The 17877-nt window shown below is 34.9% G+C and overlaps 3 protein-coding genes across 3 annotated transcripts; 1 reads left to right on the top strand and 2 right to left on the bottom strand.

Moving 5' to 3' along the window:
* Positions 1-647: 647 nt before the first annotated feature.
* Positions 648-10605, top strand: LOTGIDRAFT_228269 (hypothetical protein; the record flags this gene model as incomplete). The annotated part of the gene is made up of 7 exons (XM_009053257.1): positions 648-681; positions 1820-1951; positions 3497-3608; positions 4407-4534; positions 7936-8047; positions 8365-8510; positions 9752-10605. The coding sequence occupies 7 exons, from the start codon at positions 648-650 to the stop codon at positions 9799-9801; spliced, it is 714 nt and encodes a 237-aa protein (XP_009051505.1). The 3' UTR covers positions 9802-10605.
* Positions 10606-12119: 1514 nt separating this feature from the next.
* LOTGIDRAFT_228268 (hypothetical protein) lies at positions 12120-16028 on the bottom strand. The gene is made up of 2 exons (XM_009053256.1): positions 15739-16028; positions 12120-13320 (listed from the first exon to the last, which is right to left on the bottom strand). The coding sequence occupies exons 1-2, from the start codon at positions 16007-16009 to the stop codon at positions 13034-13036; spliced, it is 558 nt and encodes a 185-aa protein (XP_009051504.1). The 5' UTR covers positions 16010-16028; the 3' UTR covers positions 12120-13033.
* Positions 16029-16952: 924 nt separating this feature from the next.
* LOTGIDRAFT_104411 (hypothetical protein) lies at positions 16953-17426 on the bottom strand (the record flags this gene model as incomplete). Its single annotated transcript, XM_009053255.1, has 1 exon — positions 16953-17426. A coding segment is annotated over one exon (474 nt), but the record flags the coding sequence as incomplete, so codon positions are not given.
* Between the last annotated feature and the right edge of the window lie 451 nt (positions 17427-17877).

Genomic DNA, 17877 nt, shown 5'->3' with positions numbered 1-17877 from the left:
TCAAAGAGACTGGAGAAAACTGCAAACACAAGCTCTTCGAGCATTCAATCCAAGGAACTGTCAGTTGCGTGCAAGTCTGGTCTCTCTGTACCGATTTAGTTGTCAGTTCCGAATGGACGCAACCATCACGTTGTGTTAAAAAAAGATAGATCCATAATAATAACTCTGATTAATACAACGGGATGAGGCGTAATGCAATGCAATTCCTATTAGTATTACAACAAGCTTAAGTGGTAAACTTTAAAATACCCGTTTTCTTTAGAACCAACTTGGGGGATAGAAGAAACATTTTTGATGGTTATTACTTATTAGTTGATTTCTTTAATAACCAGAAATATTGTAGTTCGGAGGTAATCCAACTTTAATCAGCTCATGTAGCCTAACGTTACATTTATTGCACTAATAAGTGATGGTGCTTTATCTCATTCCTGATAAATTTTATGTATATTTTTTATTCGTATCTCTACCGACAGCATCTACTCACAATACCAAGTACTTCACATTAGAATATCATTTTCAGAACACACGATAACGAATGAAACACGGAGAGCGTTGGCTTCTCGCCATTACGGAGTTCTTCATCAGTGGACCGCGGCTAAAGTGGAATCGAGCTGTCTGTGAGAGTTTAGTAGACGCAGGAATCAATCATGGGAGTGTATGAGATTGTACAGATAATTGTCGGTACGTAATTTCTTTCTATATCTTCATAAGTTTTAACATTAAACAGCTTTCATAGCATCTTTGTGTATGCCCCACTTTATCGTTGGCTAACGCACCATATACGCAAAGTAGCAGGGGTATATAATCCCTCTGATTATATGAATTTGGACGTCAGTATTTTGTGTTCATCAAACAATCTATGTCAAGAAACTTATTAGTATATGATGTTAATTAGAATTAATCTATGCGAAGTAAATCTTTTTAATTTCATTTACTTCATAAAAGTATAAAAAGAGAGAGAAATTCCTTTTCAAATTTCTTACTTAGGGTTACTGCAGGTTTGCAGATTTGATTTTATGTTCTACATCCACTACGATTTGAGCAGAGCGTTAACAGAGAAAGACAGTTTGCAATTGATTCCAAGAGGAACGTTTTCATATTACTAACAAATTATCAGAGATATAATGGCGGTAGCACTGACTTCTAAACCTTATTGGTTAGCATTCGTTCATTGGTATTCTGTTTTTCCATTGCCCAAGGCGAACTCTTTATTCGTCCGTCGATCAAATCTGTCTGATTTTGACACGATGTAGTCCACCAATATCACACATCACAGTATCTTAATATTGATGGAAATGGGCCAGTACCTATCTACGTACACACATGTTTTAAAGATATCAACTGTTCTCGATCGATAAGTGTAAGACCAGAATGTTTTCCTCGAATACGAATTGTGTTCAGTTGCTTAATATCCTTGCTATACAGTAAAAGAATACTAAGTGTAGTAATACCTGGAAAGCCTTCCACCATCTGACAATGTCTATATTCTCAATACTGTGACTGAGTTAAAACATATATGCTTAAATGAATATATTGACTATAAAATGAAACGTTTATGAAGCAGTCTTTTTCTTGCTATTCTTATTTTCTAGTGAAAATATCAGATGAATCTATAGTCTTGGGAAGACCCCGAAGTCAGTCACAAATGTTATAGTGTTTGACTCCAGTAGATTGTGACTGACTTTTGCATCTATTGCAAAATTGCAATTTAGGCTAGTTGAAAAACACTGTGCCTATTCTGTTCAGTTACACACTTTATAATGTTATGTAATAATAAAATATTTCACTGTTAAAATAGTTCTAAATACATCAATTTTAGAGCGATATAGAAATAGAAATATCAAAACAGATCCCAAACAACTTCAGACAACTGACTTATTTTCCGTCCGTGTCCCTACTGAAGTTGAACAAGTAGAACTTGTTCTCATGTCTGCATTTCGAGACAAGTTCGGTACGTTTGTTTGAGAAATTTTCTTGGGGACATTAATGATAATCGTTTGGTTTTTTTTTGTGTAGGCTTTAGCTTTGCTATCAATAGACCAAGATAATTTGAGAGTTCGGTGCTATTTTCATACATATTACATATATTATGCAGAACATACTTTAGTGTATTTAGCTAACTGTTCAGTAAAGAAACGTTATGCCTATTCCATGCATGATACAAAATCAGTAAAATGCACCTTCTCTTTAGGACCCTTAAACTTAATATTCCAGAAAGCTATGCTAAAAAAAGGTCACAATGCTTTATTATACAATTACTTGCATAACGAGTGGTGAATAAAATACCACTGATGATTTCGAATAACGACGACACTTTGGGCCTATTTTGGGCTTTCTACATTTTTGCTTGAATGGTGATCAAAATGCTATCTTTCACAGCACATTCAAAGGAGTTCCACAAATTCAAGCATTACTGTTACAGAGACATCGATCTGTTACAGAGACATTCATCTGTTACAGAGATATTCATCTGTTACAAAGACATTCATCTGTTATAGAGACATTCATCTCAGAGACATTCATCTGTTACTGAAACATTCATTTGTTACAGAGACATGCATCTGTTACTGAAACATTCATTTGTTACAGAGACATTCATCTGTTACAGAGACATTCTCAGAAAAATATACATTTATTACTGAAACATTCATTTGTTACAGAGACATCTGTTAATGAAACTTAGATCCGTTACTGAGACATGGACCCGTCACTTGGACATTGTACTATCTCTCCTCACAAATGAAGAAAAATAATCAGTAAGACAAAACTTACACAATAAAACACGATCAACACCACAGTTTTCTAGCATGATTATTTTTATCGTAGATTACTACTAAATTGCTGATGGCTTAATTGAAATGGTATTTCATTCTGTAATGTATATAGACCATATGCCATCGCAGTTGATTAGCACCAGGCATTTGGAAAAAAAATATTACCAAATGAAAGTATTATACGAGCAAGCAAGAAATCAGCAGTTGTGTGCACATCCGACGGTACAGTTAATGGGGTTATTTTTCAACAGCGTGCTCGAAGAGGCGAAAAAACTCATTTGTTTTCATCTTATGTCCCCAAGCGTCCTGTATATATATCCCTCGAATGCAACAGTATTAGTACCAATCTACCATAAATATTTCTTGGTTTTATTATTAACCTAGAATCTAGTGTAATGATACAGTTAATGTAAGACTTTTGAGTAATGAATGGAAGATAGTAAAATTTATCGTTGAACGTTCACATTGATCTTCTCTTAATAATACTTATCGGTTTGTAACTATGTTCTGTGGTTAATGTTTTTTACAACGCCGTGATCCTCTGATAGCTGTACGCATCGGTATTATAACACTGTCTGGAAAACTGTTATATGAACCTCGGATGTTACCACAAAACATTAAAGATATAAGACGTTCGTTTGATTCAAAGTCAATAATGATAATAATAATGTATCGCAATTCGTAATATCATGAGATAAAAGAAATATATGATTAAATTCCAGGATGTGCATTAGTAATAACCTGTAATGGATGTTACACCAAATATCAACAATGTTATGCAACCTTCAGTTCAGTTCCTTCACCCACTGATAATGATAATGCCGAATATTGCAAGTAAGTCTCTTTGATTTTCAAATTAATTAATGCATGTGCTAATTAGCCAATTTCTTCATATACAGAGCCGGAAGTTGGTGACCTTAAAGGGACAGGTGTGCATTTATCGGGGGTTCATTTGGGTCTTGAATATGTAAGTAGTCTTCAGGAATACAAGAAATGTACGAAAATCACATAAGTCCTTCGCGAATACCTTAAACTAGGAGTTTCACTTACTATTTCCATATATATCTTTTCCATATATGATAAAGAAAGTTAATAAAGACGAGTCGTCTTTCCCTTTAAGTTATGATCCAACTTTTTTATATTTTTTCATGGATGATTGTAACAGTGTGTACTTGATATACATTTCAACTTTTGACTCCGAAATGCCAGGGATATCCCAGTCTACTAGTCTAACCGTATCATCCCAGATTTAATATGCAAAAATCCTAGAATTGACAAAAAAAGACCGTACCATTGAAGATTTATTGGCGTTATTGATATTTTAAATTGTAAATGAATTGCTATTTGCTAATATCACGATTATGAATATGTGTGAATATTAATAGTGGCCTGGAATAGACGATGAGTAGGTTTAATGGTGAAGAAGCAGAAGCCACATTCAATTGTTTAAGTGATATAGATAACGTCATAGCGATAGTACATTTCTATGCCCATAAAGAAATATTTCGACGATTGTATACCTTTAAGAACTGGGATATGACAATTTCTGTAAATCAAATTGTGTGACCTCTTTGGTTTGGTATTTAACCCCAAAAATATACACCATACCATTAATTTTCGGTGACTTTGTAGAGCTGCTGATAAAGGGATGAAATGCCTAATGGATGATGCTAAAGATTGTCCAAAAGACAAACGTCAACCAGATATTTACAAGAATTTCAAAACAGCCATGGCAAGCATCCAGAATTCATGCAAACAAGGTTTGTATAATTAGATGTTTAAGCGTGTTTATTTAGAAAATCGTAGATCAAAGGTTGCAATTTGCCTCCAATGCACATTTATTGTAAGAGTTTTGTCAAAGCCCTTCTCCAACTCGACCAAATCGTGAGCGTTTTGGTTAGATTTGTTTTCGGGGAAGGGAGGGTTTGATTCTCCCAAATGTACAGGCCTAGGGTGGAGCAGACACTTTATTTAGAAATTAGGATTAAGGGTCTTGATATTGGGTTTTCTTCTGTTCTTATTCTGATCTGAAAGTTTCTCCTACATATTGTTTGGTGCATTTCTTGCATGAAATTAAATATATTACATTCGAATGTTCACATGTTAGATGTTCCTGGATCGGGTACCTTTTATTCGTAGAGTTGCTTACAAAATAATGAGTTTCTGATATAAAGGGACATGTTTTGCATCTACTGGACAAACATGGAGCACTTCTTAAACCTGGAGGTACTTCGGCATAAAGTCTGTTTTTAGCTGCTATCTGTGCTAAGGTGGAATTTTTTATGTTTCGTAAAAATCGTTTAGAGTACCCACGCTCTTTCAGTTTTGAGAAAACAATCGTACAAGCTTGGTTGAAATCAGAAGATCTTGTACAAATTCGATGAAATCGTAAAACTTGTGACTTAATTATACCAGAAAAGGTATGTTTTGGGTGAAAGGAGCTCTTTTGCAAGAGTTGATGAGTATCAGTTTCTTTGAAATACACTTTAATATCCAGTTTATTTGTTTCTGCTATGGAATCTCCCTTAAAGACTGTGGTATCGAGAAAGTCTATGCTTTTGTCACTCACGTTTGCGGTTAGTTTGATAGAAGGATGGTGGTTGTTGAGAATTTCAAAGAATTCCCAAAACTGTTCGATAGAATAAGTCCAAACCATAAAAATGTCATCTAAAAAGCGTCCGTAAAAAAGTCGGTCAAATGGACAGAGGGGCAACACCTCACGTTCCCACTCTGCCATGAAAAGGTTTGCGTACGAAGGGGCGAATCGTTTGCCCATTGCTGTCCCTGAAGTTTGGAAATATGTTTTACCATTAAATGTGAAATCGTTTCGACTAAGACAAATCTCTAAAAGCTGTAGAATTGCATCGTCGGGTCTGTTTGGATCTGGGTTTCTATTAAAAGCTTTACGAACTGCCGTTAAACCAGTAGTGTTATCGATATTGGTATACATAGAAGAAACGTCGATAGAAATTAAAATGACATTAGAGGGAACTCGAAGATTTTTTATTTTATTGACAAAATCGGTGTCTTTAAGGTAGACGCGATGTTGGCATGCTAGAGGTAGTAAGAAATGATCAATGTATTCTGACACTGCATGTGACTCACTACCACAGTCAGATATAATCGGGCGGCCTTTAGCGATTTTATTCGAGATAAACTACTCCTTGGTTGGATTCTTATGGATTTTAGGCAAAGTGTACAAATGTCTCTCGCGACAATCAGGTTTGGCAGACAGATAGTCATATTGTTTCTGTTTGAGATAACTAGTTTTAACTAAATCGGCAAGAATATTATTAATCATGTTAGCAGTTTCTTTGAAAATTGGTTTCGGTAAAATGGCATAATGTTTAGGATTATTCAGTTGATTCTCTGCTTCTGAAACGTAATCCTCCCTATTCAGAATGACATAACATGAACCTTTGTCACTCTTTTTAATAACAATGCTATCGTCTTTCTTAAGTAAGTTTAACGCTTCACGTTCCACTCGTGTGAGATTAGGCTTTTCGTGTGTTATGGAAAGGTTCACTGTTTGGCTATTCATACTCGCAAATGCTTTCAATATTTCAGGATGGATGGCGGCCTGAGGGGGTGTCCCGTGGATTTAGGAATAAACATTGTTCTAGCACCACGTGGGGGGGGGGGGGGGGGTGGTTTCGAAAAAAATATGTGCAGCTAAGATTTCGTTGAAATCGTTCAATGGATGGTCGGAGATAATTCAAGTTAGCTATCTTTGGTGTGGGAATAAACTTAAGTCCACGGTCTAAGATTGAATTCTGAAGGGGTGTGAAAATTTTTGGCTCAAGTTAACTACAGTTTGGCCTAGCGGTGGCCTCTCAGTATTTTTATCCCCAGTAATTAGTTTAAAGACTTACTCGATGCTTGAAGCTGGTGTATCCAAAACAAATAGATGCTGTTTGCTGTTTCTGGAGACCAATGAAGATTATCAACTGTTTCGAATTCTTCTTCGTAGGGTGGTAAGATTGTTGCGCTGTTGATACTGGACTCCATCATCATGTTGTTGAGAGTGCTGAGGTTCTGTTGTGCTTTCTTCGAGATTTTATTTGAAATAGGTATACATGTGAAGAGGATCTTGGAGTTTGGGAAGGTTTTGTTGGCTGTGGCGATTAATTTCTGGGCTTGGTTAAAGGAGGTCTTTGGTATCTGATCACGGTTGTTGAGGCCTATATGAAGAATAATGGTAGTAGGTTTGGGATCATGGTCGTATGATTCCAGGATTGACTGTATGTGATGGATTTGGGCACCGGGGTAAGAATGTATTTCGGTGTCTGAACTGGTTTTGGTAATTCGATTCAGGTTAGATGATCCAATTATTAAGGTAGATTTCTTTAGAGCAGGTAGTTTCCATAATGATTTGTCCTTTGTTTGGTGATAATACGGTTTGGTAGCGGATATAATGGTCGTCGACGGTGCGATTGGTACTGGTTTGGTAGTTGTTTGAATTGTAGCATTGGGAACGGACTGGGATCTGGTTCGAGGGGGGGGGGGGAGGTCTGGATACACGTCTCGACTTGTATTGAGACTGAGGGGTGGTTTGCTGGTCCAAAAAACGCACAGAAGGAAGAAAGGTTGGCGGATCCTGGATCACGTGGTGAAGATTCAGATGGTGTGGAAGGGGAAGACGAGTCTGAAAGTGAAAAGAGAAGGGGTGCCCTCTCTACGAGAGCGTTTACCTATGTCTGCTGGACTAGGAGTAGGTGAACTTCGGGCTCGTTTAGGGGTTTGGTTCGACAGTGTGGTGGCTCTAGATGGTGCAGGTGTAGTGTCCATTTCAGTTGGTAGAGATATGGTTACTCTGGTCTTTGTTTCGTTGATTGTTTGGTAGAATTTGGAGATTACAGCTTGAGTGAGACGTTTCCCAGTTAATTTTAAGAAGATCATCAAAGTGGTCTCAACCCCCCACTGTTACCTCAAAACGCTACAATATTTAAAGGGCTCCTCGGATAGCCTATGTAGCGTTCTTGGGTAGAAAAAGAGAAGTGCTCGGAATCAAGCAAAAAGCTATCGTTTGAGAAGATTTAGCTCGAGACCTATATTCTGGCCCTGCTGGCATACCTGGACCGGGACTATTAATTATATCAGAGAGTCAAAAGTATAATACATCTCATACAAAAATTATTTGTTTCATCTGTTTGTGTTCCAGCCAAATGTGGATTAGACCAGCAAAAATGTAGCAAGAAAGCACTAGAAGCCTATAATATGGTACCAAAAGATGGAAGTAAACTTGATAAAAAAGATGTTCCCAAATTCTGCTCGTAAGCTTCTTTGTATTTGCACATAACATCAAATCATAGTCAAGAAAATAATTGAGTATTTTTGTGACTTTTCTAAATCCATTTTTCTGCATAAAAGTGGTTGTAAAAATGTTATGTGTATCTGGGACACTTATAGCCTCAATTTGCACCATTTCAATTTTCAGTCAGTGTGGTTCCTGCAATTCCCAAAAAATGACGTCACCAATCGCAAAATATGACTTTATTACATAATGCCCTTCGTCATTTAGTGGTAGGTCTGTAACAATATTATTATTATGGCTTCTTAATAATTTTAATTTGTCCTTTTTGTTTCATAGTGGCATGAAAGATGGTTTAAACTGTTACGAAAAAGTAATGAAAGACTGTCCAAGTATAGCTGAACCGCTTAAACAGAATGTTAAACAATTTGGTCAAATGAAAGAATTGTATTGTAAAGACTATGACAACTCAGCATCAGTTTCAGGTATTTGTTTAATTTTTACCAATAAAACTTGAGGATTTTAAGGACCGACTCCATTAATTCAATTGGCATCTCGTTCTGGAAATTTTGTTGAAAAATTTCCAATTTGTCGCCTTGCCAAAAATTCCATATGTCATGAAATTTTGAGCTAGTAAAATTGAAAGTAGATCTCAACTTTTGATCAACATCCGCTTGACTGTCTATTTTTAGAATTATCCTTACGCCTATAAATCACTCATCATCTCACAAAATCTGAAAGAAAATGCATTTTCAGACATCAAATTCCAAATCTAGTTCAAACATAAGTCAAAACTAGCCATGCAAAAGCACCTCAGGGAAGGAGAAACAGATTTTTAAAACTAACCCTGACTAAATTACAGTCATTTGCATAAAATGTTTCAGTGGTCTGTGTTAAAGAGGTTTGTAACACTAATGTAATATTCCTGATGACGGTGTGAGAACCACATTGAAACGTTGAAGTAATAAATATTCTAGAAGTATCTATCCATAAAATTGTCTTATTTATCTATAACCTGTGCTTCTACTATGCCTTTGAAAGATTACTAGTGTAATTGTCTCCCTTTTCGACTTCTTTTTCACGTGTTAAGATATTTCAATAGCAGCCTTTTTTCTGGCAATTATTTTATTTCAGTAGTGACATACTCTCTAGCAATGATTCTAATTCGGTAGTGACATACCCTCTAGCAATGATTCTAATTCGGTAGTGACATACTCTCTAGCAATGATTCTAATTCGTTAGTGACACACTCTCTAGCAATGATTCTAATTCGGTAGTGACACACTCTCTAGCAATGATTCTAATTCAGTAGTGACATACTCTCTAGCAATGATTCTAATTCGGTAGTGACACACTCTCTAGCAATGATTCTAATTCGGTAGTGACATACTCTCTAGCAATGATTCTAATTCGGTAGTGACACACTCTCTAGCAATGATTCTAATTCAGTGGTGCCACACTCTCTAGAAATGATTCTAATTCAATAGTGTGAAACTATACTGTCTCCCCTATCTCCTAACTTTTCATTCCAACTTGAAATTGTTACTGTCGATAACTAGAAGTGTGGTTTTGAAGGGAGTTTATTGCTAACGAAAAGGAAAAGAAATCATTTTTCTAGATGATTATGGAAGATGTTCTATCGTTCTATGCCATTTTGTTTTGGTGTTTAGGTTAAAAAGATTTTTTTGTTATTATAAATACAATTTTAATTTATTTTTGTTTACAGTGTGTAGTATGGTCGTAATGGTGCTAGCTGTTTTAGGAACTCTTTTATAAATATCGTTGTCTTTTCTTCCTTAAAGTAGTAGAATGTTTTACCCTGCACCTTCAAAATATTTAAAACAAAATTATTGCCTTATTTACTACCTCTGAAACTAGTAGAACGCTTTGAGTAATGGGTACGCAGCACCCTGTTAAATTATGTGTATAAAGGAAATAAGGCAAATCAATTGACGATTTCAGATACCTGGCATATATAAGCGTATGTAAAAAAAACTATTAGAAATTTTTTTTTGTTTGTTTTAATCGTATTTATCTCGGGTAAAGTATTCATTTATAAAGGAGTACGTGTATCTGCATTTTTTAGTATTTACCTGTGTTTTATCTAAGAAACTTTCGATCGTACGCCGTCCCATTGGTCTACGGACCCATGATATCTTTTAAATTTCGTATAAAACCCGTCAAGATGTAAGTGGAACATGCAACATGCTTTTGTAGCATTTTGGGTTTAATGTAGTAATCAGCCGCAAATTTCAAACCACAACAAAATCTATTATCTGCAATATCTATTTCATTTGGTGGAGCTGTTGCCAAGTCTTCCAAATATTAGTCTTCGAATTGATCAACGTCACCGTTTAAATCTATTCCACTTAAAGCCATTTTTATCTTTTTAGTCTTCCGTATATACGTTTAACGATGCATTGTGTATTTGCTTTTTGTTATATTCAAAGAAATATGTTATGCACTTGTTGGTTATATATTACTTCCAATTTTATTGTATCCATCACTAGGATTTTTATAACTTTTTTGATACGATATATTGTATAATTTTTATGTTGGTTATAATAAACTCTAAATGTCATGACTTGTAACTTTCAACCTCGATAAAGAATGCATCAGGATCAAGAAGGTCAATTTTATAGTCTTATCTTCATGTAAAGAAGAATAAGAATCCGTCGGTTTAAGGAGACACGACTGAATAACATTTAAATTTAATTCAACTTTTTAGGTCCTGATTGAATAACGTACATGTATACAGAATTACTAATCTGTCCTTAAGCGATAACACCTAAAGTATTGTTCAGTTTTCTGTATATTATACAACATGTTTTAAGGTTTTTAATTTTGCTATTCTGACCGCCATTAACGTTACGATTGGATCTAATGTGGACAACAGCGATGACTTGAAAGTGTACAGTGCTCTCCCATATCTGATTAGATAAAACATGTAACACAAGAAAATTGATATAAGTTATAAAAAGTGTGTCAGTCCAGTTTTATTATTTTATAAGTTATAAATAAACCATAATGTGTCAAAATGATTAATATAAAGGGCAAAATATATGTGTATTATATGTCATATATTATAATAATATATAAATAATAATTATTATGGCCTACCCATAATTACTTTATTATCACATTATATTCATCATAATACATCACCATTAATCTAGATAATCCTCTTCTTCTGTTAACGGAAGTTAGAAAATTGGATCTCTGTAAATTGATCTACGACCACCTATAGTCACCTTTTTCAATTTACTTTTTATTCATTCCTTCATTTGACCACTCAGGGATGAACATACACTAAAGATGAGATGACTTCAATCATTAAATTGAAGATTACTTTCTGTATTATCTGTCATCCGCATATTCAATGTTTTGAAACAACTGACAAGATAAACATGTTCTCTTTTCTATTTTATACGAGCCAAAAATCTTGTTAAAAGCCCTAAATGATGCTAAATAATTGATTCAAGTAGGCGATATTTTGAGCGGATATCATATAAATATTTCAATTTTTTTTTTTAATCTGTCTTTTTTATGGAAGTCGGCATGAGGCATTTGCCTCAATTGGTCATATGTAGTTAGTGTACTGATTAGATCAAATAAAACAATTCCAGTTTCTTAAATTAAAGTATGATTGGTCAAAAATATGGCCTATTTGTTCCTTTAAACAGTGCTTGTGTAATATGAAATTTATTAAATTGTATATTACCCGAGCCTTGACGAGGGGAATATTTAATCCGGCAACAAATTTCATATTACATAATCAACGTGAAAGATTCTATTTATCTCACAACTATCAATATCAACTATCACATTTTCCATAAATTCCGTGCTCTTTTACTAAATAGGGCCTTCATGTCCTTGCGCTTAAAAAAATACATCCTGGTTAAAGCAATGATAATGTGATAACTAATTTTTAAAAAATTATGTTATTTGGAACAATTTCATGCCTTTTACCTTCAATTTTAAATGTGTCGGCAACTTGAAAGAATGTCATGTTGTGTGGTTTGGACGGTGCATAAATCCATGATAGATTCATTACCACCAAGGATGAACCCTAATGAAATTAAAATAAAAGCAGAAACGAGTTACTTTCTTTATTTTCATGAAATGGAGTTCTAGTCTGTTAACACAACAAGGTACAGTTTATGGAGAATTTGACGAAACTTGAATCATAATTAATCACCCAAGGAAGAGTACGGAGCCCCTAGGGCGCAATTGTAAACATATTTATTTATTATTTCGTTTAAACGAAATAATTATTTCGTTTTAACGAAATAATACATAAATATGTTTACAATTGCGCCTTAGGGGCTCCATAGAAGAGCCATATCAAAAACCAAAAATGTTTTAGAGACATGATTAGCGATAAAATATATCATGGTTGTGATTGGTGCCGTTAAAACAAAACAGGTGTATAAATTCATTCAGATGTCTTGTTTTGTAAACCCTGACACAACTGGTAAAAGGATTTGAATTAAAATAACGGCATTTTACCTTTTCCCAAGGACGGACAAACTTTTGCCAATACGTCTCAATTATACCATTACTCTTCTGATGCGAATAGCCAAATTACAACATAGTCCATTGTTTAAAATATTTATTTTGTGAAAACATAACGTTTGTGGTTAAAACTGCTTGGCGTTTACGATTTCAAACAAACTATGCATTCAGCAGTTTTAAAAAAGCGAAAGTATCACAGAGTGATTCACAACTTAAAGATTAAACACTGTTTTCATGAAAAAATCTTTGTAAAAATGCATCATCTTCACAAGAATAAGAAGTCTATCCAGAAATATTAACATGGATGTTGCCAGTATGAACTTGGGGGTTGCTAGTGTTTGTTACACTCTGAACACAAAAATCTCCAGAGGAAGATCCAGAGTAACATTCTCAAAAATTATGTAGAATGAATAAAACTCAGAAGGCAAAGAACGAGATAAAAAACAAAAGTTGAGCCAGTTATATTTGAACCAACCATAATTTCATCAATATTTTAAGCATAGCTGACATCTGATCCGTCGACGGTAATTCCACCAACTGTACGATCAGGTCCATACGGTTGATTCATTCCCATTCTATTCATCATATGACCATGGGGGCTGATTCCAAGCATTCTCATTACACCCGGTGTTAGTGGAATGTTGCGGTCGCCCGATGGAGGGGGTAAGAACGGTTCTAGCCTATTGACCTGTTGATAATTTCTCAAGGGAGGCAGAAATGCTGGAAAACGTGGCATTCCCCATCGTTGTTGTTGTTGTTGTTGCGGGTATCTATTGTAAGCTGAAATATAATAATGTAAGTATCTCGAATAATCAACCAAATAATGTAAAGACATTTGGATTACATATGGCAAAGAGGACAAACTATGGTATAACTCACTCCTTTAAAACTAAAGTACCCTAAGTAATGTTTCAACACAATTTACACTTGTCGTCATCAGATGAAATGGAGTTAAAAGGAGGGGGTAACATGATAACATAAAGAAGAGAGGAAGTCTGTCTGTTTTCTGTTATTCCTTTCTGCTTACAATACAATACAATGATTAGCAAATGAGGATGGTTTTCTATATTGAATATATTCAAATCAAGAAGCGATATAAACAGTCATACATAATCTAATCCTAATGCTTTCGGACAGTCATCGGTAATTTTAAAGATTATTTCTAAAAAATATCGGCGCTTAAATTTATTGGTAATTTGAGTATGAAAACAACACCAACTTTCAATAGAAACTCGTTTCATACGAAACACGCATGTAGACTTGTTTTTGATAAATTACGAGAGAGGAGTTAGGTACTTAAAAAGTAACCCCCCTCTCCCATTAAAATGCCTTAGGAGCATTACCTTCAACACGATAGCCAAATAATCCCCTTCGTTACTACCTATAACCATAGTGCGACCAATACGTCAATAATTAATTTTATCTTTGTCAAATCCCATCTTTCAGTATATAATATACTTAATTAATTATACCTAATATTTAATCCCTTAGTAATAGGTCAAAAGGCTTTACTATTCAACAACAGGATGACGAGCACTATGTGTTTTATTTCTGAAACTGATATTTAAATCGCAAGCATTTATATTTATTTATTCAAAGCTATTTAATTTGGTGGTTCTCCACTTGAAGTAAGATTTGCATTTGATTACATGGTAATGTTATTTTTAAAAGAATGGTGATTTTTATAGATTAACATGATTTATCCATGACAGATGAAGACGTCTTCCGCCTTCGCGAACATAGAAATATAGACATTTATTAAATTCTTTGATATTTAAAAAACGTTGTCACTTCATTGAATTATTCTAACGAGGCCTTAAAATCATTCCTTTAATATGCCCCATTTATACCCAGTTGCTATTCTTTTGAAAGAAAACGTTATGAAATCATACTAAAATTCTGAATCCAGTGATTATTATGTGTGGCATCTATCAACAACCAAAATCGTATTTGACCACTCGACATCCACGATCTGTAAATTTCATCTTAAATCATTCTTTTTTTATCTGAGTGTATCATCATTTATAATATATGCTAATAAATCAAAAGCTTCTTACAGGGTATAGATAGAAGACAAGTCAATAATTATTAATGAAAATCAAATGCCAAAGGTCTGGTAGACAAAGATTTAACGAATGACTTGATTATTGTTGACTATTATGTGACCTACAAATCAAAATATGCTTGACATAATATATCCCTTTTTTAACCGTTGACATCATAATTAATTCTCAACAATTAAAATCAAGGTTTTACAATATTAATCTGAAAACGAAAAGGAAATATTTTTTTCATTCATAGCCATTATCATATGTTATATTATCTTCAGTATATCAGTAGGACTGTAAATATATCAGGAAATTGTTTAAATGCAGCGATTTGATTATACGCTATTAAATACAGACAATAAGAGTCCCAACGGAATTAACTATAAGCCATATTGTTTACAGTCTTTCTGTTAAGGTCTCTGATTGACTGTATTCGCTACAAACTAAACAAATCGCTGCATTCGGTGAAAGGTGGTTATTGCATTCAAGGTATTAGACGAAGTTCATACTAGCATGAAATTGTGAAGATGCTGTTTTATAATAAGATTAACACTTACTTACGGCATAAAGCATTGTCATATTATAGAATTTGAATAAACTAAACATGCAATATCGTTATATACGCAATATAGGCATTAGCATAACACATACCCTATCAAATAAAACTTGTATGAATAACACACATTATAAAAACTAAAATATAGCATAATTCGAAGCACTATTACGATACATCGATACTAGCATAGCAAAACGTTGTCATAACACATAGTACGCACAGATATTTCAACACTTTGGCTTTGCAATGGATGTTGGCTGTAACATTGCTGTAAGTTAATACATTCTAATAACACATAACATAGCATAGCATAATAAGTATTACAAGCATAAGTATAAGTAACATTCACTATAGTCTCAACAAGGCATAAGCACAATAATTTCAAGCAAGCCACAAAAGTTTAAGCTTTAGCCGTAATTAGTATTTTATTATAGCACCGTACCTGGTGGGAAAGATGTCACATAACCAACTAATGCTAAACTAATTATAACAAACATCACAAGTTTATCCGCCATCTTGGATTATGGTTTGAGCAACCGAATTATGTCCTTTAAAATATAAAAAAAAATTTTTTTTAGAAAACTGAATACATACTTGATGATCTGTAATAAGGATATGTAGTTCTTGTTGTGATCGCAGCTGAATTTTTAGAATACGCATTTGGCGCTGTAGTAGGTCTGTTATATAGCCCCGGGTAGGCACGTTGATACTGATAATATTGATTATATGATGGGCGATTATTCCATGATGTTTGTTGACCATTGGTAGGCCAAGACACTGCTAGCGTTTCATATATGCATATATATAATAAACCTATGTAAAAAACGCTGTTGGCATCAAAATATGGAGATTTTTGGGATCCCATCTTTAGTTGTTCAACCTTAAAAATAAAATAGATCCGACAGTTTCATTTAAAATTTGATCTAGACAAAACATCAAAAACTTTGGGGTTGGGGGAGTAGCAGAAAGTTGAGAATATAGGAAATTTGTAGGGTTTAGTGGTTAGCTGTGTTGTGGAATGAGGAGTAGAAAGTTGAAAGTATAGAATATGGAAAGAGGTATAGTGGTTAGCTGTGTTGTGGAATAGATTGATAATAGTGCCGTGGTTTGGTGGAGGAGTAGAAAGTTGAAAGTATAGAATATGGAGAGGGGTATAGTGGTTAGCTGTGTTGCGGAGTAGATTGATAATAGTGCCGTGGTTTGGTGGAGGAGTAGAAAGTTGAAAGTATAGAATATGGAGAGGGGTATAGTGGTTAGCTGTGTTGTGGAATAGATTGATAATAGTGCCGAGGTTTGGTGGAGGAGTAGAAAGTTGAAAGTATAGAATATGGAGAGGGGTTTAGTGGTTAGCAGTGTTGCGGAGTAGATTGATAATAGTGCCGTGGTTTGGTGGAGGAGTAGAAAGTTGAAAGTATAGAATATGGAGAAGGGTATAGTGGTTAGCTGTGTTGTGGAGTAGATTGATAATAGTGCCGAGGTTTGGTGGAGGAGTAGAAAGTTGAAAGTATTGAATATGGAGAGGGTATAGCGGTTAGCTGTGTTGTGGAATAGATTGATAATAGTGCCTTGGTTTGGTGGAGGAGTAGAAAGTTGAAAGTATAGAATATGGAGAGGGGTATAGTGGTTAGCTGTGTTGTGGAATAGATTGATAATAGTGCCGAGGTTTGGTGGACGAGTAGAAAGTTGAAAGTATAGAATATGGAGAGGGTATAGTGGTTAGCTGTGTTGTGTAGTAGATTGATAATAGTGCCGAGGTTTGGTGGAGGAGTAGAAAGTTGAAAGTATAGAATATCGAGAGGGTATAGTGGTTAGCTGTGTTGTGGAATATATTGATAATAGTGCCGTGGTTTGGTGGAGGAGTAGAAAGTTGAAAGTATAGAATATGGAGAGGGTATAGTGGTTAGCTGTGTTGTGGTATAGATTGATAATAGTGCCGAGGTTTCGTGGAGGAGTAGAAAGTTGAAAGTATAGAATATGGAGAGGGGTATAGTGGTTAGCTGTGTTGTGGAATGAGGAGTAGAAAGTTGAAAGTATAGAATATGGAAAGAGGTATAGTGGTTAGCTGTGTTGTGGTATAGATTGATAATAGTGCCGTGGTTTGGTGGAGGAGTAGAAAGTTGAGAGTATAGAATATTGAGTGGGGTATAGTGGTTAGCTGTGTTGTGGAATAAATTGAGAATAGTGCCGTGGTTTGGTGGAGGAGTAGAAAGTTGAAAGTTGAAAGTATAGAATACGGAGAGGGGTATAGTGGTTAGCAGTGTTGTGGAGTAGATTGATAATAGTGCCGTGGTTTGGTGGAGGAGTAGAAAGTTGAAAGTATTGAATATGGAGAGGGTATAGCGGTTAGCTGTGTTGTGGAATAGATTGAGAATAGTGCCGAGGTTTGGTGGAGGAGGAAAGTTGAAAGTATAGAATATGGAGAGGGTATAGTGGTTAGCTGTGTTGTGGAATAGATTGATAATAGTGCCGTGGTTTGGTGGAGGAATAGAAAGTTGAAAGTATAGAATATGGAGAAGGCTATAGTGGTTAGCTGTGTTGTGGAGTAGATTGATAATAGTGCCGAGGTTTGGTGGAGGAGTAGAAAGTTGAAACTAATGAAAGTATAGAATATGGAGAGATAGTGGTTAGCTGTGTTGTGGTATAGATTGATAATAGTGCCGAGGTTTGATGGAGGAGTAGAAGTTGAAAGTATAGAATATGGAGAGATAGTGGTTAGCTGTGTGTGGAATAGAT

The sequence above is a fragment of the Lottia gigantea genome, assembly GCF_000327385.1.
Source record: "Lottia gigantea unplaced genomic scaffold LOTGIsca_2, whole genome shotgun sequence".
Lineage (NCBI taxonomy): Eukaryota > Metazoa > Mollusca > Gastropoda > Lottiidae > Lottia > Lottia gigantea.
The sequence above is the reverse complement of the archived record's forward strand: the minus strand, read 5'-3'. Positions and strand labels throughout refer to the sequence as shown.

What these genes read in the sequence shown, in the direction of transcription:
- LOTGIDRAFT_228268 (XM_009053256.1), bottom strand. Translation starts at nt 16,009, where the DNA reads ATGGGATCCCAAAAATCTCCATATTTTGATGCCAACAGCGTTTTTTAC. An exon ending in TCCTTATTACAGATCATCAA is followed by an intron (nt 13,321 to 15,738) that starts GTATGTATTCAG and finishes ATTATATTTCAG; the next exon opens with CTTACAATAGATACCCGCAA.